The sequence below is a fragment of the Leptopilina boulardi genome, unplaced genomic scaffold (genome assembly GCF_019393585.1).
Source record: "Leptopilina boulardi isolate dan_hultmark-lab unplaced genomic scaffold, ZJU_Lbou_2.1 LbouV2_5, whole genome shotgun sequence".
Classification (NCBI taxonomy): Eukaryota; Metazoa; Arthropoda; class Insecta; order Hymenoptera; family Figitidae; genus Leptopilina; species Leptopilina boulardi.
In genome coordinates this window covers 648064-675332 of record NW_026137994.1, presented here as the reverse complement: position 1 = coordinate 675332, position 27269 = coordinate 648064, and the positions used below count along the sequence as shown (strand labels likewise).

Below are 27269 nucleotides of genomic sequence, written 5' to 3'. Positions count from 1 at the left end.
AAAAAAAGAAACGAAAGAGAGAAGCGTCACAAAGTGATATGAAAAAAAGGTTTCAAATTCGACAGACTGAAGATTATATAAATACATATATACATATATACGAAAAAAAGAGAGCCATTTGATATAAGCGCGGCTCACTGAAACGAATGTGTCGAACAAACGAAGGTGACTCCCGCCTTTCCACCCGGACGGAGGAGATCCGTGTCAACAAACCTGAATCTGGCACGGCCAGATTACCTTCTCATCCATTATAATCGCGCATGTAGGTACATTAACCAATACCTCTTCAGACAGTTCGTATTTTGTTCTTCTCTCTCTCTCTCTCTCTCTCTTTCTCTCATGTTGTACAAACTATATACGCGATCGGGCAACTCACGGATCTTTATAGTCCGGCAAATTGTCATACACAGTTGCAAAAGTGTCGTGTGGGCGATTAGAAACACCACGCGCGAGCCAATATTAATGTAATGCCTACTCTCTTGAAACCACCTATTATTTGCAACCTTCGACAATATTTCTTCTACACACAGAAAATTAAAAGGCATTAAAATAAGCTGCAACGCTTATTATTTTAATCCAATTTTGCTTATTTTAATAACAAAATGGATTAAAATAATCAAAATTAGATTAAAATAATAAGCGTTGCAGATTATTTTAATGCATTTTAATTTTCTGTGCAATAAATGGAAATGATTTTTTTCCACAACCACTACCAAATACTATATATTGTATATTCGTTATAAACAAAGCTATGAATTACACAGAAAATTAAAAGGCATTAAAATAAGCTGCAACGCTTATTATTTTAATCCAATTTTGCTTATTTTAATCCATTTTGGTATTAAAATAAGCAAAATTGGCTTAAAATAATAAGCGTTGCAGCTTATTTTAATACCTTATAATTTTCTGTGTATAAAACGAAAAATTAAAATGATTATCTTCATTTCAGAAAGAATTAATTCAAAATGATCTATCTATTCTATTATTTTTTAACCATTTAAGCTTGAATTAAATATTAAAATATATATTTATAAAGAAAAAACTTAATCCCAAGAAGCACGTACACAGAAAATTATAAGGTATTAAAATAAGCTGCAACGCTTATTATTCTAATCCAATTTTGCTTATTTTAATACCAAAATGGATTAAAATAAGCAAAATTGGATTAAAATAATAAGCGTTGCAACTTATTTTAATGCCTTTTAATTTTCTGTGTAATATATCCTCAATATCAAGGTAATATTACACGTGAGATTCGTAATATAACGCTGTAATATTACAGTAATCTTACAGTGATCTTAAAATGTCCGCCTCAAGGTAATATTACCGGGAATATTACTGTAATATTACAGTAATATTACAGTAATATTACAGACTGATTTGAGTTATTCATAAAGCATAAAAAACGTAAATATATTATAAGTGAATTTGGCTTGTTGGTAAAACTCTGGACTCGTGTGCTTTGAGTTCGGGGTTCGATTCCCTGGATGGGTAGATTTTTTTCGTAAAGAAATATTCCCATAATATTACTGTAATATTTTCTTGTAATATTACCTTAATATTACGGTATAATATTACTGTAATATTACCTTAATATTAGCGCTTAATATTACAGTAACATTACCAGTAATATTACCTTGAGGCGGATATTTTAAGATCACTGTAAGATTACTGTAATATTACAACGTTATATTACGAATCTTACATGTAATATTATCTTGATATTGAAGTTATATTACGTGCTTCTTGGGATCAGACTCAATTTGAAGCGAAAGAAAATGAGCATAGAACTTGGCGCCATTTTATTCACTCATTTTTGTTGCACTTCAAATTGGGTCTAAATTCAAGTCAATTTCACAGAAAATTAAAAAGGCATTAAAATAAGTTGCAACGCTTATTATTTTAATCCAATTTTGCTTATTTTAATCCATTTTGGTATTAAAATAAGCAAAATTGTATTAAAATAATAAGCGTTGCAGTTTATTTTAATACCTTTTAATTTTCTATGTTGAGTTCAGAATTTTTGTGTATTCTATTAAGAGAATTCCCGGAATGAGATAGAAATTTCAAAGCTAATATACACGGAAAAAATTTTGGTGCACACTGCGGTTAGTAAAAAGGAACCTCGTAGTTTTAAAAACGGACATCATGGTTTATATAATGTCCCTTTAGGTGGTTCTGAAGCATGAAACCAGGATATAATAATTGCTCTCAACTATAATATTTCGGTGTTTCTGAGATAAGGGCCGAATTTAGTGTCTCGTATACCCAGATCTAGATACTTTTCTTCTTTTTTCTGAATCTCGTTCAGTTGTATATATGTAGCAATATTCTATTTTCTTGAAATTGGATATAAAAGTGAAAATAAAATATATATAATTGAAATTTAGGTTACCTGAACTTTGGCCGCGATCTCGTTGAGTGCATCCGCACTGACTCCCACTCTAGTTTCCCCGCCGCTTGTAAAAGCCGCTCCTTCACAGTCGTATTTGTCCACCTCCTCTTGATGAGCATCACCACCTGAAAGGACGTTCTCCCTCTTATTATGCCCACTGGAGATATTTTCATTCTCATTCGGTGCGTCGTACAACGGACATCCTTCAGGATCCCGTGTTAAATTCTTCTCAATTCGCTGCAAATTCTTTTGCCAGTCTTGCCTCTCCATGAACAAAAGACCCTAACCACTGCGATGATTTCGATCCCCGCGGGAATGATTTTTTTTTTTCAAGGCCGAGGAAATAATTTCAATTATTATTATTATTAGTTAAAAAAAATTGCATGGACCTCGCCCCATCAATATTTTTCATAATTCGCAATGATTCGCGCTCATTGGCGCGCGTTTACTTGGTAATGACACACTATCAGTTGCTACATGATCTAAAAACGAAGTATCGTCATTAATTTCTCGAAACGAGATTTCTTCGCTACAAGAAAGAGGGGCTTTTTCTGCATGCACACTTCCTTCCTTCTTATCCTTTGGGTACCTGAAAAATTACGAATCGAACATAGTAATCACACGCACCACAGGCTGGACCACACACATACACATTCACAACTAACTACTCATCACTCGAGCAAAAATTTTCTAAGCGAAACGTCAACCTTCAGCTCTTTTTCCAAGTCCCTCATATCTCTCTCTTTCTCTCTCTCTCTCTCGTCTTGTGTCGCGACACGCGCACGAGCCACGACTTCCTTTTCCCAGGAGACGAGTACCAGTGACATCTCACGTTCTCCCGTTTGTATCATACACAATATTGTCAATTTTGTTCGGATGATAAAAACGAGCGAATTCAAACGAAATTTTTCCAACTGCAAATATTTCTCAACTAAAATAATAGGTGATTAAAACAAATTATTTTTACTATATTAGACCGAATCCATGTGAAATCATGCAGGCAGTCCGATGATATATTGCGAATTAATTTCAGAATGAAGTATGTTATTCTACTTGAAAAATAATGAAATACGTGTTTTTTTAATATTTTGATTCGATTTTGTGTGTAGTTTTTACGACTTTTTAAAGATTTTTTCAAGAAAATTAATTTTTTTGTATTTTTCGCTTAAAAACAGCATAACTTTCGTAATTTTTAACCTTTTTTGTTGCTCCTGGGCTTATTTTTTTCATTTTTTTTTTTACTCTTTTAAAAAAAGTTGCTCCGAATGAAAAATATTAAAAAACAAGGATAAAAATGGAATTTTTCGAAAAAAAAAAATTTTTTTCTCAAAAATGCCACCTTTTTTTGCCCCAAATTTTCAGGATTTATTGGTACACATATGTACTACATACGATAAAAATTTCACTTTGATATTTTTTTGTTTCTTAGGAAAAAAAAAAATATTTTAATTTTTTTTTATTAAAAACTCTAAAAATCATCAAATTTAAAAGGTTTCTAATTGCTCCTTGATTCATTTTTTTACTTTTCAACATTATTTTCGAAAATTGCGCAAAAAATTGATCAATTCTAAAAGCAGTATTTAGAAGACAAAAAAACAATATCAACAATCCAATCAATCGATCGAATTATTTTCGAAAATTGCGTAAAAAATAAAGAATATTAATATTTTTAAAAATATCTAATTTTTTTAGAGAAAAAAAAAAAACGAAACAAATAGGTTTCAAAAATATTTTTTTTTTATACGTACATTTTTGTTTGTCAAATCGTTTTAAAAGGAAATATAAAAAAAGTAGTTTTATAGAAACCCGAAAAAATAACAAACAAAAAATGTACGTATAAAAAAAATATTTTTGAAACCTATTTGTTTCGTTTTTTTTTTCTATAAAAAAATTAGATATTTTTAAAAATTATTAACATTCTTTTGTTTTTTACGTAATTTTCGAAAATTATTCCGATCGATTGATTGGATTGTTGAAATTGTTTTTTTTTTCTAAATATTGCTTTTAGAATTGATCAATACATAAAAAATCTAAAAAGCAATTTTGAAAAAAAAAAAAAAATTTTGAAATCTTTTTTTTCCTTTTTATTCTAAAACAAAGTTATTTTTCTTGCAATTTATTAACATTCTTTATTTTTTGCGCAATTTTCGAAAATAATGTTGAAAAGTAAAAAATGAATCAAGGAGCAGTTATAGAAACCTTTTAAATTTGATGATTTTTAGAATTTTTAATCAAAAAAATTAAAATATTTTTTTTTTTCCTAAGAAACAAAAAAATACCAAGTGAAATTTTTATCGTATGTAGTACATATGTGTACCAATAAATCCTGAAAATTTGGGCAAAAAAAAGGTGGCATTTTTGAGAAAAAATTTTTTTTTGTTTTTTCGAAAAATTCCATTTTTATCCTTGTTTTTTAATATTTTTTATTCGGAGCAATTTTTTTTAAAAGAGTAAAAAAAAAATGAAAAAATAAGCCCAGGAGCAACAAAAAAGGTTAAAAATTACGAAAGTTATGCTGTTTTTAAGCGAAAAATACAAAAAAATTAATTTTCTTGAAAAAATCTTTAAAAAGTCGTAAAAACTACACACAAAATCGAATCAAAATATTAAAAAAACACGTATTTCATTATTTTTCAAGTAGAATAACATACTTCATTCTGAAATTAATTCGCAATATATCATCGGACTGCCTGCATGATTTGACATGGATTCGCTCATTATGGTACCTTTTTTTTGTTTTTTATGATAGAATGTGATTTTTAATTTTTTCGAACCAAGAGAGAATTGACGTTTTATTATAAATTATAAAACAGTTTGTGGAAAACCGAAATAGATTTGTAAATATCAAAAAAATTATTTTTTCTCAATATATATTAATATTTTGCAGTTTTATAAAGAATTCATTAAATTTTCATTGTTTGAATTAATGATATTAACATCAGAAAAGTGAAATTAAAATCAATTTTTTTTTTTTGCAAAATTATAAAATATAAAACAATTTCACAAAAAAAAATTGTCTTTTCATCGCATATTCATAAAATATTATTATAAAAGCAATGTGATAGGATAAATTTCTTTAATATATCAACAATTGTTTAAAAAAAAAAATTAGAATCTTATATTCTCTTGTTTAAAAAAAAAAAAGTGAAAATAAGGAGAAAAAATAGCAGGACTTACTTTATATTAAAAGTTAGGTTAAATTTATACCGTTTCTTTGAAGAAAAATATATCAGTTGAAATATACTTTATAATATTATACACTGGTATTAATGAAATTTGACAATTATCACGTTATTGTGTATCACATATTCAAATAAAATAGAACATTTTAAGAAAAAAAATTAAAATCGCTCAGTACAAGTTCTTTATATGCAATATTTTGATTGTGGGTTTGTGTAAAAATAAGAAACAGTTACGAGCACTGCTGCTAACTTAAAATTGTTAAATGTCCTATTTCCTAGGGTATTTGTAATGGCGCGAAATTTAAATTGTTTTATACTTTAAAATAAAATAATTAATAATAAACAATAATAAAAATATTTTTTTTTATTTTACGAGTCAAGTAGAATTTAAATAATTTAAATTATTTATTATTGCTTTTAGAAAATTTTTTCTTTTTAAAACCTGACAATCAAAAAATTAAAAAAAAAAAAATAGAAATTATGGTTAATGCAATGCAGATTAATTTTATTTAAATATAATTCTTTCTTTTTTTCTAAATTTACGAATTTTACATATATATATAATATTATTGAGTTTCGAGGGAACAATATTATAATGACGAGATTACTTTATTTTATAAATATAATCGAAAAAAAATTAAATGTAACAACTTAGCGTAAGAACTATAATAATAATAATAGTAATAATGTCTAACATTCGAACAAACACTTAAATAATAAAAAAAATTATTATATAATAAATATTATTTAGTTATTGAAATATAGAAACTTGATTTCGTATATATACATTTTACAAATCAAATTTCCTAAAAGAATTTAAGCTTTGCTCAGCAATTTTGATTTAAAAAATGCTAAATTCTTCTTGACGAAAATTTGTATGTCTTTTTCCTCTGAAAGAAAAACAAATTAATATTCTAAAGTAATTAATTTCTTTGAATGTTTCTAATTGACTAAAATCATAATTTTTTGCCTCACCTTTTAATTAATTTCAAAAAAAAAAAGAAATAAAAATGTTTCTCACCTGACATTCGTTTGGCGAGTAATTGATGAACCATTTTACGGCAAATTAATTTAAATGTATCACTATCGGGAATGTCGGGCGATGGAAAATATTCTTGAAGGTTTTTTTTCGTTATCTCCGAAATTTTCCAATGTAATGCAACATTCACATCTTTTTTATAATTTTTTTTATTATCATTACTAGATTTTTTTGTTTGAGAATTAATTTTTGTTTTTTCATCTCGCGATAATTTTCGCTTAGAATTTTTCATTTCTTTTTCTATTAATTTTTTTACATCTTTTTCTTGTTTTTCTTCTTCTTGTCCTTCATTTTTTGCTTTTGTTTCATTATCATTATTATAAATAATTTCCGCAGATGATGATTTCATTATTTTTTGAGATGATGCAGAAATAACATCATTTTGAAAATAATTTTCCAATTTTTTTTTACGTGGCGATTCACGTGGTTCACAATCGAAAAGTGAATCTCTCGCTATTTGTTTTGTACTTTTCTCTTGTTTTATTATTTTACTTTTTCTATTATTATTATCAATTTTTGTCTCTATTTTTTTTTCACTTTCACATTCTTTTTCAATTTGCAATTTATTTCTATCTCTTTTTAATGTTAATTCTTGTTGTGATTCGTGTTTCATTTTTTCTTTTTGCTTCTCTTCATCATCATTTTGAATTTTTAATTGTGATTCGTGTTTGAAATGTTTTTCTTCTTTGACACGGGCTGCTGCTTCTGCCTCTTGAATTTTAATAATTTGTAATGCCGATTTAAAACCATCAAATTGAATATTTTTTAAACATTCCAGTTTATTGAGATCGGGTAATGAATTATTTTCATTGGCAGCTAATTTCGTTGTGTCAATTTTTGATTGTGAATCACTTGATTTTTTATCACATTTTTCATTTTTTTCCGTTAATAAAGATTTTGATATTTGTAAAGCCGATTTGAAACCATCAAATTTTGTCGTCGATGAAATTTCAATATTTATTGAATCCTCGAATTTTTTCATTTCATCGTCAAAATTTGCTTCCGATCTTTTTTTATCCACTTCCTTTAAACTTTCGTGAAGTGAATTGCTTTCATTGCATTTTCTTATTGCGGATATCTTTAAAAAAAAATTAACAAATTTGAGAAAAAATTTAATAGGCAGAATAAATTTAAAAAGAATTGATAATAATTACCAGTTTATGCATATTGAGTTTGTAAGTATTAATTAATCGTGTGGTGCAAAGATTTTTGTATTCTAATTGAAGTGCCAAATTTCGAATATCTTCAGTGGTATATTTTAAATCAAATTGTCGGCAATTTTTCGATAAAACCTCAAAAAGTTGATCGTAAAGTGCTTCCCTCGTCTGTGAAAAAAACAAAACAAAAATTTATTCGAATTAATTTATTTTTTAAGCAATCGAATTTTAATTTTTTTACCTTAACAGTGAGGCCCTTAATTTTTGTTGACGTAAATTCAGCAGATAATATGTAAGAATATTTTGCATATTCCTTCTCTTCTTTGTCCTGAGAAAAAAAAAATAAAAAGTGAATAAAAACCATTAAAATTTCCCGTAATTTTTTTTTTCAAATTTTCCTCTAACACTGCCTGCAACTACTTTACCGAAGAAAAATAAATGGGAAACTCAAGTGAAAATTTTTAGAAAGAAAATTTCTTTTTCTATAATTATAATAACAATAAAAAATTTTACCTCCTCGTGACTTTTTTGATTTCGTCTCAACGCAAATTGTCGATCAATTAATTCCTTTTCAGCTTTACGTCGATCTTCATCGCGTTTTTCACTTGAATTTTCATTCCAATTGTCATGTTCACAAAGACCATTGTCAATTTTCGTAAGACCAAGAAAATCATCTTTATCATTATTTCTATTATTATGTTTAATTTTCGTTGAATTAAATTCCAATTCCGTTAATCGTGCTTTAACCTCGTCTTTATCCTTACAAACGTCACACAAATTTTTACATGACGGCATTGAATCATTGAAATATTTCGAAAAAACACCATGACGACATCTAATAAAAATGAAAAAAATTGTTTTCAATGTCTCTTTTCAGAATAAAAAGTAAGTTTATGAGAAATTATAGAAAGAAACAAAAATGTTATAAAATATCAAAATAAATGTAAAATAGAAAAATTATGAAAATTAAAAAAAAAATATATTATTTCGTCTTCGTTATCTACTTTACCGACAGTACATAGATGGGAAACTTAAAAGGAAAAGTTTTTAAAAACAAGAAAAATACAAACACAGAAAATTAAAAATAAATTGAAAATAGAAGAAAAAACAAAATCAAATGAAATTTATCAATTAAAAATAAAGAAAAATTCTGGCAAAAAAGATAATACATACTTAACGTCTATACAATAAGCGACTGCTTTTTCAAAATCGCCCCATTTATGTTTAGCCACATCTGGTGGCAATTGTGAAAATTCACCTTTCGCTTCTTTTATCAAGAATCCAATAATATTACATTCATCTTGACTATAATAAACACGACAAAATGCCGGTTTTCCATCACGACCAGCTCTTCCCGATTCTTGATAATAGGCAGAAATCGATTGTGGAACTGTCCAATGAACAACGAACCTGTAAATTATTAATTTTAGTTCATAAAAAATTGCAAAAACCAAAAAAAGAGGATGAAATAAAAAAAAAATATTTTTTTTTACCTAACTGGTCCCTTATCGACTCCCATTCCAAAACTGCAAGTCGCTGCAATTACTGGAACTTCGCCCGATGTCCATTTATCCTGAACAGACTCTCGTTCTTTACTTTTCAATCCTAAGGAAAAAAGCCAAAAAACGTTTAATTGAAAAATATTTTTTAAAATGCGTAAAGCGAATCACTTTACACACCGTTTGAAAAAGAGCTTCTTTACACACACTTTTCGGTGTGTAAAATTTAACTTTAGAGATTAGTGTTGCAAAAAAAACTATTTTGTTTTAAAAAAAAGACTCATTTTTATGCCATTATTAATGAATTTAATTTATCAATTACCCGCATGATATGCAAGCGTTGAAATTCCAAGACAAGATAATTTTTCAGCAATAATTTCCGTGTCTTCTTTACGACGACAATAAACAATTCCACAATTTTTATTTTCCTGAAATTAACAAATTTATTTTATATTCACACATCAAAATTAAAGGAAAATTCATTTATGAATTAAAATAAAAAAAAAAAAAAGATTACAATATGTTACCTACAGGCTTTGTTGTTGTTGTTTCTTCTTCATTAATACCAAGACAATCAACAATAAATTCTTTCAAGTGTTGTATGGGATTTTTTACTGACGCTGTGTACCAAACGTCATAATAAAGATTTGAACGAAATATTGGCGTTGATATCATTAATGGATTTTTCATATTTAGCGATGATGTTATATCTTTGATTACCTCTTTTGTTGCTGTTGCTGTTAATGCAACAACGGGAATTTCGGGAAATGTTTCACGAAAAAATGACAATTTTCTATAACTTGGTCGAAAATCATGTCCCCATTGACTTAAACAATGCGCCTCATCAATAACCAAATAAGATAGTGTTTTATTGGAATTTAAGGAATTCACAATGGACTGAAAATAAAAAAGAAAATAATTTTTTCTCTTTCTCATTAATGACGATATTAAAAAAAAAAAAAACAAAACATTAAATAAAATTCATTTTTTCTTAATAAATTATAAGTATTATTGTATTATAAATAAATATTGAGATAAATAGTGTTTATTATAAAAGAATAAATATGTATTAAAATTAAAATATATAAATAAATAAAAAAAGGTTAAAAGAAAAAAGAAATAATTACCCGAAAATTCGGCTGAAGGCACATTTCCGGTGTGACATAGAGTAATTGAATTTTTGGTGCTTTTGATAATAAATCATCAATAATTGCCTTACGTTCATTTTGTGTGCTTTTCGAATTAATTGCCTTAGCATTGATTTTTTTCCCCTCCAAAAAATCCAATTGATTCTAAAATAAAGAAGAAAATTTATCATTTAATAAGAAAAAGAAGAAAAAAATGAGTAAATAACACTTCAGGAAAAAATTTATATTATAATTTAATTGACAAATATATTGGAGAAAAAATTAAATTTTTTTTAAATAAAAAAAAAAACTTACTTTGACCAATGCTATTAATGGTGAAACAACAAGAGTCACAGATTTTTCTTTTAAAACTGCTGGCAATTGAAAACAAAGAGATTTACCAGATCCAGTGGGCATTCGAATAAATACATCTTTATCACCTGAAAATTTTTTTTTATTATATATCTATAGTTTTATTCACATTTTTTTTAAAAGAAATATTCACATTTGTTTTGCAAATGTTAATATTATATTATCAAACATTGGAAATTATTATTATCTTAGAAAGTTATAAGAAAAGTCGGACAGGTAAATTTGTTTATTTCGTTTTGCAGAACAAAACAAAAACAAAACATAATCTACTTTCTGAATTATTATTTTATAGAAATTATTATTCAAATTATTTTTTCTCTAATTTTCTTTTAATAAACTTTTACCAATATTTGTAAATTAAAAACAATTTGTAATTTAGTAAAGAATATAAAAAAAAAGAAAATGGGGAAATTATGAAAAAATGTATAACATATTATATATATATGTATATGTATATGTATATTGTATATAAATAAATCAAATTAAATTCCTAACCTCTATAAACGGCGGCAGTGGCTTTTTTTTGTGTCTCGTTTTTGAAGTCATCGTAACCAAATTTATGTTTTAATGCCAATTGTAGCATGTTTTTTTTTAAATCACACAACAAATTTGAAACACTATAATAATATGACTGTTTTTCTCACTTTTTTTATGTTATTCAATCCATTTAAAGATTTAAATAAAAATCAAGGAAGAGAATTAAAAGGAAAGCAGACACAATACATATGGAAATTACAGTGACGTCACACTCAGTTGGTAAAGTCAATTTTATCACACGTACCCAACCCTGGAAGCTAAATAATTTCAGGTGTGCCAATATGAAAAAATTACAGCCTGTACAACTAAATAAAATACTAGAGAATATTTTTTCTTCAATAATTAAGTAAATTATTAATTATTAATTAAATAAAAAAAATTTTTCGTAAAAAATAATAAAATTAAAAAAATAAAAAGTTTTAAAAAATACAATTAATTCTATAATTTTATTCAAATTGTTGTTGTTTTTTTTTTTGAAGAAATTTTTCTTTAATTCTATTAGGGTTGAAAAAGTATAGGTAAATATATTTATTTAATTATTATTATTTTATAATGTTCTAATTAATATAAGGGACATTCCATATAAAATTAATTTATTAAAATCAATTATTAATTATTTATTTTATTTGTTTAAAACGTTTAAAAAGTAAATAATAATTATAGGTAATAATAATTGAAAACGGAAAATTATTTTAAATTAATTAGGTAATTTAATAATAAAAATATTAAGAACAAATTTTTTCACCACTGAAAAAAAGTTGAAAAAAGCCCCAAAACTGTAGAAAATAAGAAAAACTAGAGAGTTCCCTTTCAAATGTATAATGTAGTTGTAGGGTCAGATATATTTTTTCACTGGTTTTCATATCTAACGCCCAGGAAAATATTTTCTTGAAAAGCGCATGCCCAAATGTTATTCATTCCCTTAAGAAAGAAATATTTTCTATTCAATATATTGTCACACTATTCTCGAACTCTATTCATATATACATCGACATCGTATTGAAGATTCTACCAAACATAAAAATTTTTTTTTTCAAAATTACATAATTTTTTTTTTTTCACTGATGTAATATTAGTTCTCTTTTATAAAAATTTAAATATAGATATTGATCGCTTATATTTTTTCCAAATATATATAGTAGCGAGAAAAATCATTATTAACCATGGCCTTGAAAATTCGTGTGGATTCAACAAAAGTGAAATATACCGAAGAATACATTGAAGCTGAATATGACTATCAAATTTCTAAAGTTATTAAACACGAAGATTTATCATATTTTACTGTAAGTTTTTATTTTTTTATATAAATAAAATTAAAAATTTTTTTTAGGAAATCAAAAAAAAAATAATTTATTACTATAGGGGTATTGAAAAAAAAAAGTTTCGGATTTATTGATTATAATAGCATTTATTTGTAAATTTTTTTTTTAAACTTGACAAATTTTTAAAAAATTATTATAAAATTTTTTTTTAAATAAAAAATTATCGCATCATTTCCTAATCATATAATGACACTATTTCAGCCGGAAACGAGTCAATTTCATTGGTCAGAAATGGCCAAAATAATTACAAGAAGAAAATTAAAAAAAAGAGGATTAAAATAACCAAATTAGTAAGAGAAATTTTGATAATTGTCATAGTTTCTTTAATTTAAAAAACTAATAATAATAATAATTTAATATCCAATTAATAATATAAGATTGTTATAAAGATATAGTTAAATTATTATTGTAATAAATTCATTATATATATGTTTTTTCTATGATTAAAAAAATTTCTTCTTGATATATTTTTTTAGCCAAAATATTTTTTATGTAGGTATATATGTACCTGAATGTATAACGTGCTCTGAAGAAAGGGACACTGTAAAGCAAAAATTTATAGGTTATGTTTATGATAGTTCTTATGTTCTTTTCTGCAGAGGGCGTCATAGTTAAAGCTTTTTTTCACGTAAAAAAATGCTTAATATTATTCTAAATTACAATAATTGAATTTTTTTTTTTTATTTTAAGGTCATACCTGAATCAAAAACACTTTTAATTCGAACGGAATTGAAACTTCCAAAGTTGGGATTAATGCTTGTTGGCTGGGGTGGAAATAATGGTTCAACAATAACTGCTGCTTTATTGGCCAACAAACAGAAACTCTCGTGGGAAACAAAAGATGGAATTCAAACTGCAAATTGGTAAGAAACATTTTTTATTCTTTTATTTAAGAGAATTTTAATTTATACAAAATAATTTTTTTTTTTTTTTGCTAAATTACAGGTATGGTTCTCTGGTTCAGGCGTCAACAATGAAATTGGGAACAATGGATGGCGAAGATGTTTATGTACCAATGTCATCGATGTTGCCAATGATAAATCCAGATGATATTTTAATCGATGGATGGGATATTTCGAATTTAAATTTGGCGGGCGCGATGGAACGTGCCAAAGTAATTGATATTAATTTGCAAAAACAATTGAAAAATGAAATGTCACAAATGCTACCGAGGAAAAGTATTTATTATCCCGATTTCATTGCCGCTAATCAGGTAAACAATTGAAAGAAATATTTAAAAAAAAAAAAAGATTTTCTTTAATTAATTTAGTTTTATGATAATATAACATTTTTCATATTTACTTATTTATCACATAATATAATATTATCTTTTAATAATGCATTAAATTTAAATTTAAATTTCCTTAATTTAAATTTCGCACGCATCTATGTTACCGACTGTACATAGATTGTGAACTCGAATCTTAAAATATAAAGTTACATTTTTTTTTGTTTACGTGACAATTTGCAATTTTTAAATAGTAAAAATAAAATAATATTCATTATTATTTATTTTTTTTTAAAGGAAAATCGTGCCAATAACATTCTAGGCGGTACAAAAAAAGAGCAATTAAATAAAATTCGTGATGATATAGTTGATTTTAAATTGTCCAAAAATTTGGACAAAATCATTGTTCTTTGGACAGCGAACACTGAACGATTCAGTGAAATAATTCCTGGCGTTAATGATACCTCTGACAATTTATTGAAAGCAATTGATAACAATCATCCGGAAATTAGTCCAAGTACAATGTTTGCTGTTGCATCCGCATTGGAGGGAGTAAGTGAAAATGAAAATAATAATATTAAATATTAAAAAAGAAAAAAAAAAAGCTGATAATATTTTCTTTTCAGTGTACGTATATAAATGGTTCACCTCAAAATACATTTGTACCGGGAGCAATGGAATTGGCCGAAAAATTGAAAACATTTATTGCCGGTGATGATTTTAAATCGGGTCAAACAAAATTAAAATCAGTTCTTGTTGATTTTCTCGTCTCAGCTGGAATTAAACCAGTTTCAATTGTAAGCTACAATCATTTAGGCAATAATGATGGATATAATCTTTCAGCGCCTCTTCAATTCAAATCTAAAGAGGTAAGACTAAATTAAATTTATTTTATTATAAATTACATTTTTTATACTGTAATATTTAAAAAAACAGATCATATTTTTTTTTTACTTGTAGATATCAAAAAGTAATGTAGTGGACGATATGGTAAAATCAAATGGAATTCTATATAAGCCAGATGAAAAACCAGATCATTGCGTTGTAATTAAATATGTACCATATGTGGGCGACAGTAAAAGAGCAATGGATGAATATACTTCAGAATTAATGTTGGGTGGTCATAATACAATTGTTGTTCACAATACATGTGAGGATTCACTATTGGCGAGTCCAATAATTCTTGATTTAGTTATACTTGCTGAATTATGTTCAAGAATAACATTTAAAACGGCCGATTTGCCCGAGGAGGAATTTTCCACATTTCACAGTGTTTTAAGTTTACTTTCATATCTTTGTAAAGCGCCACTTGTACCTAAGGGTACACCAGTGATTAATGCTTTATTTAAACAAAGAAATGCCATTGAAAATATTCTCAGAGCATGTCTTGCATTGCCACCCGATAATAATCTTCTATTAGAACAAAAATTGGCAATGCAACTTTAGAAATTAAATAATTGTTATTTTTGCTTAATTTTTTTTTAAACACGTCTTATATGTGACATACTTTAAAATAAAAGGACCTAATTTATAGCTTAATGATAGTTTGTGGATCAACTAAAATATTCAATAATTGTTACATATTAAATGCCCAAGAAGCACGTAATATAACCTCAATATCAAGGTAATACAGTAAGATTCGTAATATAACGTTGTAATATTACAGTAATCTTACAGTGATCTTAAAATGTCCGCCTCAAGGTAATATTACCGGTAATGTTACTGTAATATTACGCGCTAATATTAAGGTAATATTACAGTAATATTGCAGTAATATTATACCGTAATATTAAGGTAATGTTACAAGAAAATATTACAGTAATATTATGGGAATATTTCTTTACGAAAAAAATCTACCCATCCAGGGAATCGAACCCCGAACTCAAAGCACACGAGTCTAAAGTTTTACCAACAAGCCAAATTGACTTATAATATATTTACGTTTTTTATGCTTTATGAATAACTCAAATCAGTCTGTAATATTACTGTAATATTACAGTAATATTCCCGGTAATATTACCTTGAGGCGGACATTTTGAGATCACTGTAAGATTATTGTATTATTACAGCGTTATATTACAAATCTCACGTGTAATATTACCTTGATATTGAGGATATATTACGTGCTTCTTGGGTGGATAAAATATCAAATACAAATTAATTTTTATTTTATTATAATTAAATCAATGACACTTTAATCAAGCTAAAACTATATCATAAACATAACCCATAATTGTGTTGTTAATTCTTACTTCCGTTTCTTTAGATTGCGTCATATATATTACATAATATATTTTGTCTTTGAATGTTTTTTAAGTCATGACTAATTTTTCTATATATTGAGGAAATTTAAGGAAATTAATGAAAATATAGAAATAATAAGCAATATATTTTCCACAATAACAAAACATTTATAATAATTATAAAATATTGAAAAATGAATAAATCAAAATTGCAAAAATAAAAGGCACGATTAATTGGGAAATTGTTTATTGTAATTTTTTTTTTATTACATTTTTTTATTATTATTATTATTATTATAGAACCTTTAAGGTTCGATTTTGAAAAATTTAATTATTTTGTTTTTTATTCAGCTAATTAATAGTTTATTCAGTATTTAATAATTAAATTTAACTTGACTTAACGGTGAAATCATGTATTGGAGGCGTTAAAAGGAATCGTGTGCGAACACACCTCTTAACGACTATATTGTAAAAAGTACCTTTATATATGTCTAATGGTTAACCTACTATACCCTGTCGTTAAATCTAAAAAGTACTTTATTTATTTTTTTATTATAGAACCTGAAAATTCTCTTTTTTAAATTCAAATATTTTTATTTAATTATAATTGTTTATTAAATAATTAATAATTATTAATTTAACTCTACTATGTAATGGTGAAGTCACATATTGGATAAGTTGAGAAAGAAAAATTGTTGTGAATATACCTTAATAGTTATTGTATATATTGCAGAAAGCACCTATCATCGTATCTAATATTTCACCTACCGTACCATGTCATTGCATCTCTGGAATAGTAATTTGAATAGTAATTTATTATTTTCTTTAAATAATACTTTCTAAAAGCTATATTTTATTTAATTTGAAAATAAATTCCAAAGAAATATTTTCTTTCAAAGAAAAAAATTGACAGGTAAAAATGTTTAAATAAATACTTAATTAAGGTATTTTTTTCTCACGATCTGTACACCCCTGAGAGTAGAAGTGTTTACATTTTTTTCTGGCGGTCATTTGTGTTTCTATTTACAAATTCCCAAGCTAAATATTGAATACGTACATTTTTAAAATAGTTAATTTAAAAAATGATATAAATATATTTTTTTATCGTTTTTAATTTTACGTGAGTGTTAATAAAATAAAAAAGTGTCGCCAAAAATGCCTTTGAAGACTTGGACCAAAGAACCAGGCCAACAGGTGAAACGACTTCGTAATAAATTAACCGATTTACAGGATAAATTGGAAAAAAAGGTTAGAATTTATTTTATTATTATTATTTCATATTTTATTTTCTATTTTATAAGTCCATTGAAAAAGAAATTGTAGTATACAGCAAAACAAAACTCTATATTTTCTATTAATGGTTAACATGTATCACATGCTCTCTTCGCTATCAAAATTACGATACTGGATTTTTTTGCCTTTTTTTTAAATCAAACAATAAAAAATAATTCAGACACTATGTTATATTAAAATAATTAAAGATAATAAATAAATTTTCAGAATTGTCAAATTATAAAAATGCAACATTTGGAGGAGATAAATGCGGTGAAATTTATTTTTAGCGATGATAATTGTGAGGAATTTACCGATGGTCATTTAGATATTGAAATTATATTTAAAATAAATCCAATTTTACCAAAAAAAGAAATTCAAGCCTCATATATTTATGAAAATGGAAAAAATCACAAACAACCAATTGATTTTGGTAGTATATTTCTTGAATATTTACCACCAATTCAATTTTATTTAAAATTTACATCCAACTATCCATTGAATGAGGCACCAGAATTTACAATTGATGTTGCATGGTTAACACCATGGCAATTATCACAAATTTGTCAAAAACTGGATGAATTATGGACACAAAATGTTGGTAGCGAAATACTTTATATATGGATTGATTTTTTAAAAAATCATCTCTTCACATTTTTAGAGATACATGATAAAATTGATATTTCATTTCAATTTTCATTAAATAAAGATAATGATGATATTTTATTAGATGAAATAATTAAAAATTTACGCGATTCACGTGTTGTAAAACCAATGCGTCGCTGTCCATTGAATTATTTAATGAAAGTGAATAAAATAAAATATTCAGAAAATTTTAATAAAATTACACATTTTTGTGAAATTTGTCTTTTACAACGCGCTGGTGTTTTATGTGTTGAAATGAAAAAATGTCAACATATTTTTTGCCGCAATTGTTTGGAACAATATTTTTCATCGCGTATCAATGATGGTAATGTTTCGAAAATTTTATGTCCAAAAATTGATTGTATAATGGAAATTGAATATGATGAAATTAAAGAATTATTATGTGATGAAAAGGAATTTGCAAAATATGATGAATTATTATTAAACAGAACAGTTGATTTAATGGAAGATACTGTGGCTTGTGCAAGAAAATATTGTAATTATCCAGTAATAAGGGAGAATTTAAATGATAATTTAGCGACATGCGCCCAATGTGAATACAGTTTTTGTGTTTATTGTCGAAAGGTAATTAAAACAAATAACATTTCTATTTTTACTATTTTGCTTGTTTCTTAATTATTTTTTTAATTTAATTTAATTTTTGTAATTTGTTTTGTTCTGAAAAAATTGTATTAAGTATTTTATATTCTCTATTTATTAGCATTTGATTATCATTTATTATCTTATTAAAGTTATTAGATTTTTTATACTTTTTTTTTTATTTTTATAAATGCTCAAGGTTTATCATGGTGTTTCACCATGTGAGATGTTAAACAAGGAAAAAGAAAAATTAATTGCCGACTATCAAAATGCGTCGGAAAAAGAGAAAAAATTATTAGAATTACGTTATGGAAAAAGACAAATTAAACTTATTGTTGAAGAAACTTTAACAAATAATTATTTAAAGGTAATAATTTTTTTTTTTAATTTCAGATTATTTTCTTTTTCTTTCTATAAATAACAATTTGTTATTTTAAAAGAAAAAGTTTTTTTTTTTATTTATTTTTTATTTTTCAGGAACATTCGAAAATTTGTCCCAATTGTTTAACGCAGACAACAAGAATTGATGGCTGCAATAAAATGACATGTAGTTATTGTAAAAAAATATTTTGCTGGTTATGCGGCAAATTAATTACATCAAAAAATCCATATGATCATTATTCAAAAATTAAAAATGGCCCCAATACATGTGGTGGTCGTCTATTCGATGGATTGTTTCCAAATCAAAATTATTTAAATGATTTTGAAATACAAAGAAATCTTGAATTTTTTCAAATTTAGAAAAAAATAAGAAAATAACAACAACAAAATTTTTTGTTTAGAAAGTTATTGCTTTCTTTAAAAAAAAAAATAAATTTTATTTTCATCACTATGAAAAAATTTGTTAAAAAAAGATTTTCAAAAAAAATGTTTTTCTAAAACTATACACAAAATAATTTTACTATTTTCAGTTTTTTTTTTTTAAGGTAAAAAAATTTTTTTTTCAAAGAAAAAGAAATTTAATGATTTTTTTTATCTCCTAAAATAACAAAATTTATTCAAAAGGCAATAAATATTTTATAGGAATAAGATAATAGGAAAATCTCCTTCCTTAAAATGTGAAAAGTATAAACTACTTTTTTTGTTATATTTACTACAAATTTATAAAAAAAAAAAAATGTGATGCTTAATTATCTGCCATACGAATCCTTGTGATAATAATATTTTTAGTTTTTTATTACCGTCAGATATGAAGAGCATTTTATTATAAACTAAAGTGTTACTTTTTTCTTTTACTAAAAAAGAATTTTGATAATTATATAAATTAGTAAAAGAAAATTATATTCTTACTTGTGAAAATTAATGTTAATAAAACAAAAAAATTATAATTCATAATAAATTTATTAATTTTCTAAAAAGCAGTTATTGCCTTTTTATTAATTTTTTTAAACCTACGAGTAATTCAAATTTCGCGCGTATTTTTTGAAAAGTCTTATCTACCTTACCGATATTACATAAAAAAATTGAATAAAAAAAATAAAATTGAAATAAAAATTTGAAAATTTTACAAAATATGTTTATAGTGCAGAATTAAATTTTTTTTAATTTAACAATCTTATTGTTGGTAAAGTAAATTAAAAAATTAAGAATAGATTTTTTTAATTTGGCGCATAAATTTTATCTACTTTATCGACATTACATAGAATGACAACTAATGAAGAAAAAAGTTACTCTAACAAAAAAAAATATTTATAGAACAAAAAAGAAACTCACAAATTTAATTGATGTTTTAAATAATCAGATTTTAAAATTCTCTTCAACATATTCGAAGTAGAATTATCTCGTTGAATGTTATTAACTTCATTTTCAACTGTATCATTATTTTCTTCTTTATATTCACAATCACTAGTTATGAGTTTTTTCAAAATTTTTTCTTTCTCCTTAAAACTCAAACGATTTGACGATTGTGATTCCTGATCTAGGGATTTTTTTTTCATTGAAATTTGAGAATATTTTTTCACTGGTAAATCAAATCCAATTTCCAAAATATTAATTTCTTTAAATAAATCATTAATTTTTTCTTTATTTATTGATGATGATATTTCTTGGTTCGATTCATTTTTTAATTGATCGATATTTTGACCAAATTTAGCAAAATATTCCCCGATATTTGAAGAGTTGTTATTTATTTTTAAATTAATATTCTTCCCTTTATTTTCAGCAATTTTTAATATGCGATATGTTTGTATGTTGGTTTTTGAATTTTTCTTAATTAGCGATTGTATATGATTTTTTTTATTATTAATTTTATATTCATTGAAATTTTCATGCAATTTAAATTGATCGAAATTTTTGCATATTTCTTTTATTTCCATATTTTTTTCGTTATTAATTTTATTTAAATTTCTTTGACGTAGTTTTTGCCAATTTGAATTGTCATTGATTGTTGGTGATGAAAATTTTAAATTGCTTTCATCTATAGAAAAAATAAAAAAAAAAAATTTAATGTGAGTTTTCACTCTAAACACTGTCGGTAAAGTAGAATTTTGCGCGCTAAATTTAAAAATTACCAGTGTTTTTATTTTTTAAATTTAATTGGAATTTTTTTGACGAATTTAATTGACAATAATGTTGAGGTATTGATATTGATGGTAATCCATTGTTAGGTGAACGATAATTAAAATGTTTCTTTTCTTTATTACTATGATTGAAATTAGCAGAAATTACGTGAGGAAAAGTTGATAATGATATTATTTTTTCCTTCCCCTTTGTATCTGTATTAATAGTTTTTTCTTTCATTACAAGTTGTATTTTTGTTTAAATTTCATAAATTTTTTTTTAAAGATATAGAAAAAATTTTAAATATATAAAAAAAAAATTAATTACATACTAACGATTTTTGACGAGACTTGTGAATTTGAATTTTTCTTGACGACACTCATCAAATTTAGAGGATTTTCAAAATCGAAAACAAAATTTTTCGTTGCCGAAATTCTCTTGATTTGTTGATGTCGAGTAATTTTTTCCGAACTCGCATGGCTTTTTGTCTTTTTTTGGAAAATTGGAAATTGGAATTTAGGAAAATTTTTTATAATTAGCTATACAGATAACAAAAATTTTTAGACTATTTACTGTCAGTCGGCAAAACAAAGATTAGTAAATTTACATTACCGACTGCAGGTAAAAAGAAAGTACTAAAACAGTACCGATTTTAGGTATCAAAATAGAACCAAAATGACAATCTACTAAAGTCGGTATTAAATTAATACCTTTCATTTTACAATGAATTCAATCTTATTTACTGACTTTCCAAGCTTCATTTTTATCAAAAAAAATATTTATTTTTTTTTAAAAACCTGTCTGGTAAAAGTTCCAGATTTTTCGTCTATTTTTCCTCCCTTTACCAACTCCACTTCAATTCAATTTAAATTCTTGATTCCAAAATTTGTTTTTGACGATAGAGCGTTAAATAATTTTTTTCAATTGAGTTATCTAATAATAAATAAATTTTTCTTAATAATAATAATTTATTAACAATAAATGTTAATTATTATTAATAATAAAATATAACCTGATAAAGCGTAAATTGTAATTGACAGGAAGAAAAATAATAATTTGATGCAATTGAAGTCTGAAGTTGTTTTTGTTTTATCTTCAAATTTTTCTAAAAAATTGTTTCATATATATATATATAACTTTTTTTTAAAACTTATTATATTTAATTAATAATTATCTATTTTTTTATGTAATTAAGCATCATTATTATTATATATACAATTTGATTTTTTTTTATTACTATTTCATTATAACAGAAATTTAATTAATTTTAAATTCAATATATGGGTGATTCCACGTAAAATTTATATATGAAATTTTAAATATTCGGATAAATATATTAATAATTAATAATATATTATTAAAAATATATAATTCAAATAGACCTTTAAGGGCAGGTCAAAGTCGAAGCAATTTTTATATAGAACTTCAATGGAAAAATCGCATCGACTTTGATCTGCCCTTTATTCACCAATAGTAATTTACACTGTAGTTATATTTTTAGCTTCCCAACCCTGGTACGTGTGAATACAACTTTAGAATAGAATTTTAATTTTTAAAGTTAGGTTCACACTACCGCAGGAAATTTGAATTTTGATATCTTTCTTAAGGGGGGAACACCAGTTGTAACTTTCGAAAAATCAATTTTTTTTTGTGCATTTTCTTAAAGTATACATATTTAGAAATGTGTCTGTAAATTTCAAAGTTGATCCAGTGAAAAATAAATGAGATATACAGAACACTGCATCGGCGCGTCCCGTGGCTTCATACAAGGTGGCCAGCCATAACTGACCCTAACGACAGATGGCCTTTTCCTATGATTTAGAAACGGCAACCACTGCGGAAGAGTTATTATATGGTCCAGGAATCGATGACTCTTTGTTACTTGGAAACAAAATTTCTTCTGAACAAAAAAAAGTAAGTTGAAACTTTGAATGCGTTTTTCTCAAAATGACATTTTCCAAGTCGGTGACCACGATTACTCGAATACCATTAAACCGATTTATTTAAAATTTAGTGTGCTTCATTTACACATATAAGTCTAGTTCGTGATCGAAGGATTTTTTTTTTATGCAAAACTTTTTTTTATATAGCTGAAAATCGACCGTATTTTTTTAACGAAAATCATACTTTTGACTTTGACAGGTCGCCATTTTGTCAAATTTTTTTTTTTTTTAAATCCTTCGATCACGAACTAGATAATCTTATAATAAATGTAAATCAATTTCATTTTTGTATTTCAGACGAAGTATACTTGCAGAATGCTGGTCACCGCAATTCGCCTTTTTTCTTAAGACGCCACTTCAATGGCTCATATCTCCAAAAGTTTTTGTTAAAAAAATTTTTTTTTTCTTTTAAATTACAGCTTTTTACATGTACTTTTAACTAATAAATAGTATTCTTTAAAAAGATTCATTGTTCTTTTGGAAAATATTCTTGAAAAAAGCATTATTTTTTGAGTTACAACTGGTGTTCCCCCCTTAAGGCGCACTGGGTGTTTTCGACGTTGACACTCTGAGCGCTCTGAGAGCTCGAAAAGGTTCTCAACCACATTTTATTATTTTAGTGTATTTAAAGGCGCTTGTATACCTCACCGATCCCGAGTATACTTCTGTCGTGTACCATTGGAGTAAAAGAGACAAAAAGATATTTCCGTCTCTTTTACTCCAATGATACACGACGCAAGTATACTCGGGATGGGTGAGGTATACAAGCGCCTTAACCTAACCTAATCCAATGCAATCTTCTCATTACGCTTTCAAGACCGGTGAAGACCACGCTGTTGCATCATGGAGGAAAGAATAATTTTAAATGATTTAGTTTTAAAGAACAATAAAACATTATTCAAGAATAATGGTCGTATTTCATGCGACGTAACGAACGTTGATACGAGTAAGTATTAATTTTAATGTAATATTTATATTTATATTTTTATTTTATTTATTTTATTTATATTTTAACAAGATTTTGTACAATTCCTATAGCGTTAACGTAATTGACTTCAGGGTTTAAATTTGCCATTTTTGAAAATTTTCCGTTATTTACTTCCGCACTCAGAAAACACGCTCGGTTTATTAAACAAGATTGAGAAACCAGAGCACGAGCACAGCCCGAACGCATCCAATTTCAAATAAAGCATGCAAATAACACACCCTTTTTTGTGCACATAAACCTAAAACTGCAGCCCGTATCACAAACATGTCACTTTTAGCATGCTTTAGCCAATCATAATAAGTTATTGCTAATCATAATTTTTAATATTGGTTGAGAACCACTTAACACTTTCAGAACACTCAGAGCGTCGACGTCGAAAACACCCACTCACACTTTTTTGGCTGCCTGCAGGTTACCATGGCAACGCATGAGAGCGAGTGAGACAGAAAATTTAAAAATTTGAATATTCAAATTTTCTGTCTCACTCACACTTGTGCGTTGCCATGGTGCAGGCAGACAGGCAGCCAAAAAGGTGTGAGTGCGCCATATTATAATTATTATTTCCAGATGAATTTAAAAATAAAAAAAAACATTGTTTTTATGAAAATAGAAAATTTTTTATTTTTTTTTTTTAATTAAGATAATCACAAAAATGAAGGAGCAATTTAAACGGGAATATCTTGGCCAATTGGATGGAATCCATTTTCATCAGCAGTGTAATCGATTCTGTGTAATTGACCATTAGCATCGACCCATGAGAAACTTCCTCTCACAACAAGAGCTTCATTCTCAGTTCCAGCATTTCTTAATTCCGCAGATTCTTCTCTTTGTTGTCCATCTGAAAGCTCATAATTGTACTGATAGCCTTCAACTCCAATGTTATTGTGTAGAAGTTCTTTTACAACAACAACATCTTGTTCTTGACGTTGGCCTTGTGGCGCTGCAGCAGCAAAAGCCAAAATGGCGACAAAGACAAAAATCTGAAATTTTAATATTAATTTTTTTTTTATTAGAATAGCAATTTTTTGGAGAAAAGGGCGGGAGGGAGAGAGAGAGAAACATTTAGATAAATTTAGAAATAGTTACTATAGCTTTATTCATTTATGTGTGAAAGCACCTTTATTTAAGGCTATGTCCACAATACGTTGGTTTTACGTTAACATAACACAGTTTAACATAAGGTGCCCATTGCGTACACAGTTTAAGGCCAGGTCCAAGTGAGGCAGCGCCATCTACATTGAAACTAAAATTTTGGAAAATTTTCAACAGCCTTTTCTTGAAAACAAGAAGGTAAAATGCTTTTTCCTTTATGGATAATTGATTATTGGCAAGATATACACCAGCTAAAACTTTTTTTGAGTTAAAATAATAAAAAAAATTTCATGTCAATAAATTAAATATGAGCGCACTTTTTTCACAAAAACTGTAACAGTACTTTCTCAGAAATTACAATCAAAAATGCAATTTCCATTTGGAAAATTAATAAACGCTAAAAAATACACGACCTAAGATTTACCAATCACGAAAATAACAAAAAAAAAGTATTTTAACATAACATATTTTACTCATTATGACAGCCGTTTGGCAGGTTATATATGTCACCAGACGTTTCGCAGTTTTGCCGAAAGGAGGAGATTGGCGCTGTTGCTAACCACCTGAAATACATAATCTACCAAAGGGCTGTCACAATCAGTAAAGCAGTATCAATATGTTAAATATTTAATAAAAATTTTTTTTCTTATTTTCGTGATTGGTAAATCTTAGGTCGTGTATTTTTTAGCGTTTATTAATTTTCCAAATGGAAATTGCATTTTTGATTGTAATTTCTGAGAAAGTACTGTTACAGTTTTTGTGAAAAAAGTGCGCTCATATTTAATTTATTGACATGAAATTTTTTTTATTATTTTAACTCAAAAAAAGTTTTAGCTGGTGTATATCTTGCCAATAATCAATTATCCATAAAGGAAAAAGCATTTTACCTTCTTGTTTTCAAGAAAAGGCTGTTGAAAATTTTCCAAAATTTTAGTTTCAATGTAGATGGCGCTGCCTCACTTGGACCTGGCCTTAAAAAAACTTCAAATCGAAACAACAAAGAATAATTTTAAAAAATAAATTTTTAAATAAATCAAAAATTAAATAAATAATTTTTTACTCTTCTATTGTGAAAATTTAAATGTTCATTTTTAAAAAATATATATTGTAATTATTAAAATAATAAATTAAATAAATAAATATTGTTAATTAATAAAAAAAAAAAATATGTTTAATAATTTTTTCTGATAAATTTTTGAATATAAGAGTTTTATTTTACTTAGGTTTCATCCATAAACCACTTAGCTCTTCAAGGGGAGGAGGGGTCAAGCTATTTGCTACAACATATGAGGAAAAAAGTTAAAATATGGAAAAGTGTGCTACTTAGGGGGGGGGGGGGGTTTCAAAAAAATGGGCTACGAAGTTTATGGATGATCTCTTATTAATATTTTGTTCATATATATTTTCTAAATAAAATCCTTTTGTAAATGTATACACAGTCACTTTTTTTTGCAAACAAATTTTTAAAAAGAAATTTCACTTTTTTTCAATGAACACTGCGGGCAAAAAATATAATTTTATTTTATACACTGCTTGCAAGTCACTATATATTAATTAAAGAAAATAATAAATAAATTTTTTTTTAACACACAAAATTAGAAACTTTTTTTTTCACTTTTTTTCTTTCGAGGGAATTCCACCCCAAAAAAAAAATTACATACCATTTTCATTTTGTGCGCGAAATTTGGTGGATTCTCTTTTGTGGAGAAAAGAAGAAGAGTGACTGATGTGTCGAGTACGAATCGAACCTTATTTTATAGTCCGGTCCTCACTTCTCAATCCCTACTGCCAAAAAATAAAAAAATGAAATGAAAAAAAAAAAAAAATTTCACTGACCAATATCTTTGGTTTATTCTTTCTCATTTCTCACCTTTCACCTTTTTAAGATTTACGAGTCTTCTTCAGGCTCACATACACAATAATATCATATATAATAATATTCTCATCGTAGTTCGACCTTCTATATATATATATATATATAAGTCACATTTACACTTATTTCATATACGTATAAATAATAACAATAGCAAAGACCCCTTTTTTAATTAAATAAAAAAATGCAAAACTTTTATTTTTCTAAATAATTAATAAAAATTATTTATAAACAATAATACATTTTTTATAAAATT

At 26.0% G+C, this 27269-nt stretch overlaps 6 protein-coding genes and 1 long non-coding RNA gene across 14 annotated transcripts in view; 3 read left to right on the top strand and 4 right to left on the bottom strand.

Annotated features, from left to right (window-relative positions):
* The window catches only part of LOC127289734 (probable ribonuclease ZC3H12C), a 28996-nt gene extending 23215 nt beyond the window's left edge, over window positions 1–5781 (bottom strand). The window contains exons 1-2 of one of the 6 annotated variants that reach the window (XM_051317844.1): window positions 5573–5781; window positions 2396–2984 (exon numbers count right to left, since the gene is read on the bottom strand). In XM_051317844.1, the coding sequence (XP_051173801.1) occupies window positions 2396–2665 (270 nt within the window). In that variant the 5' untranslated portion in view covers window positions 2666–2984; window positions 5573–5781. Of the gene's footprint in view, window positions 1–2395; window positions 3327–5572 lie in introns of those variants that run through there. The other 5 variants (XM_051317848.1, XM_051317843.1, XM_051317842.1 and 2 more) reach the window with 5 other exon arrangements.
* Window positions 5782–6061: 280 nt separating this feature from the next.
* LOC127289670 (ATP-dependent DNA helicase Q5-like) lies at window positions 6062–11515 on the bottom strand. The gene is made up of 12 exons (XM_051317751.1): window positions 11267–11515; window positions 10715–10839; window positions 10400–10564; window positions 9804–10169; window positions 9595–9700; window positions 9267–9378; window positions 8947–9183; window positions 8287–8608; window positions 8015–8101; window positions 7771–7941; window positions 6599–7694; window positions 6062–6467 (listed from the first exon to the last, which is right to left on the bottom strand). The coding sequence occupies exons 1-12, from the start codon at window positions 11352–11354 to the stop codon at window positions 6394–6396; spliced, it is 2949 nt and encodes a 982-aa protein (XP_051173708.1). The 5' UTR covers window positions 11355–11515; the 3' UTR covers window positions 6062–6393.
* Window positions 11516–12245: 730 nt separating this feature from the next.
* On the top strand, window positions 12246–15732 carry LOC127289671 (inositol-3-phosphate synthase 1-A). Of its 2 annotated transcripts, XM_051317753.1 has the most exons (7): window positions 12453–12591; window positions 12832–12920; window positions 13321–13493; window positions 13576–13843; window positions 14156–14410; window positions 14485–14727; window positions 14819–15732. In XM_051317753.1, exons 3-7 carry the CDS (start codon window positions 13384–13386, stop codon window positions 15302–15304), a joined length of 1362 nt encoding a protein of 453 aa, XP_051173710.1. In that variant the 5' UTR covers window positions 12453–12591; window positions 12832–12920; window positions 13321–13383; the 3' UTR covers window positions 15305–15732. The 2 variants fall into 2 exon arrangements, with proteins under 2 accessions (XP_051173709.1, XP_051173710.1); XM_051317752.1 differs by lacking the exon at window positions 12832–12920 and having other exon boundaries at window positions 12246–12591.
* A 1145-nt stretch (window positions 15733–16877) lies between these two features.
* Window positions 16878–19979, top strand: LOC127289690 (E3 ubiquitin-protein ligase RNF14-like). Its single transcript, XM_051317784.1, has 4 exons — window positions 16878–17349; window positions 17602–18603; window positions 18818–18985; window positions 19096–19979. The coding sequence occupies exons 1-4, from the start codon at window positions 17257–17259 to the stop codon at window positions 19357–19359; spliced, it is 1527 nt and encodes a 508-aa protein (XP_051173741.1). The 5' UTR covers window positions 16878–17256; the 3' UTR covers window positions 19360–19979.
* A 243-nt stretch (window positions 19980–20222) lies between these two features.
* LOC127289688 (uncharacterized protein MAL8P1.12-like) lies at window positions 20223–22188 on the bottom strand. Of its 2 annotated transcripts, XM_051317781.1 has the most exons (5): window positions 22130–22188; window positions 21915–22050; window positions 21449–21605; window positions 21129–21332; window positions 20223–21034 (listed from the first exon to the last, which is right to left on the bottom strand). In XM_051317781.1, exons 3-5 carry the CDS (start codon window positions 21498–21500, stop codon window positions 20328–20330), a joined length of 963 nt encoding a protein of 320 aa, XP_051173738.1. In that variant the 5' UTR covers window positions 21501–21605; window positions 21915–22050; window positions 22130–22188; the 3' UTR covers window positions 20223–20327. The 2 variants fall into 2 exon arrangements, with proteins under 2 accessions (XP_051173738.1, XP_051173737.1); XM_051317780.1 differs by lacking the exon at window positions 22130–22188 and having other exon boundaries at window positions 21915–22095.
* A 387-nt stretch (window positions 22189–22575) lies between these two features.
* LOC127289693 (uncharacterized) lies at window positions 22576–24681 on the top strand. The gene is made up of 2 exons (XR_007844207.1): window positions 22576–23031; window positions 23358–24681. It is a non-coding gene; the product is annotated as an uncharacterized LOC127289693 (long non-coding RNA).
* Window positions 24641–26925, bottom strand: LOC127289692 (flexible cuticle protein 12-like). Its single transcript, XM_051317787.1, has 2 exons — window positions 26802–26925; window positions 24641–25028 (listed from the first exon to the last, which is right to left on the bottom strand). Exons 1-2 carry the CDS (start codon window positions 26808–26810, stop codon window positions 24714–24716), a joined length of 324 nt encoding a protein of 107 aa, XP_051173744.1. The 5' UTR covers window positions 26811–26925; the 3' UTR covers window positions 24641–24713.
* Window positions 26926–27269: the final 344 nt, after the last annotated feature.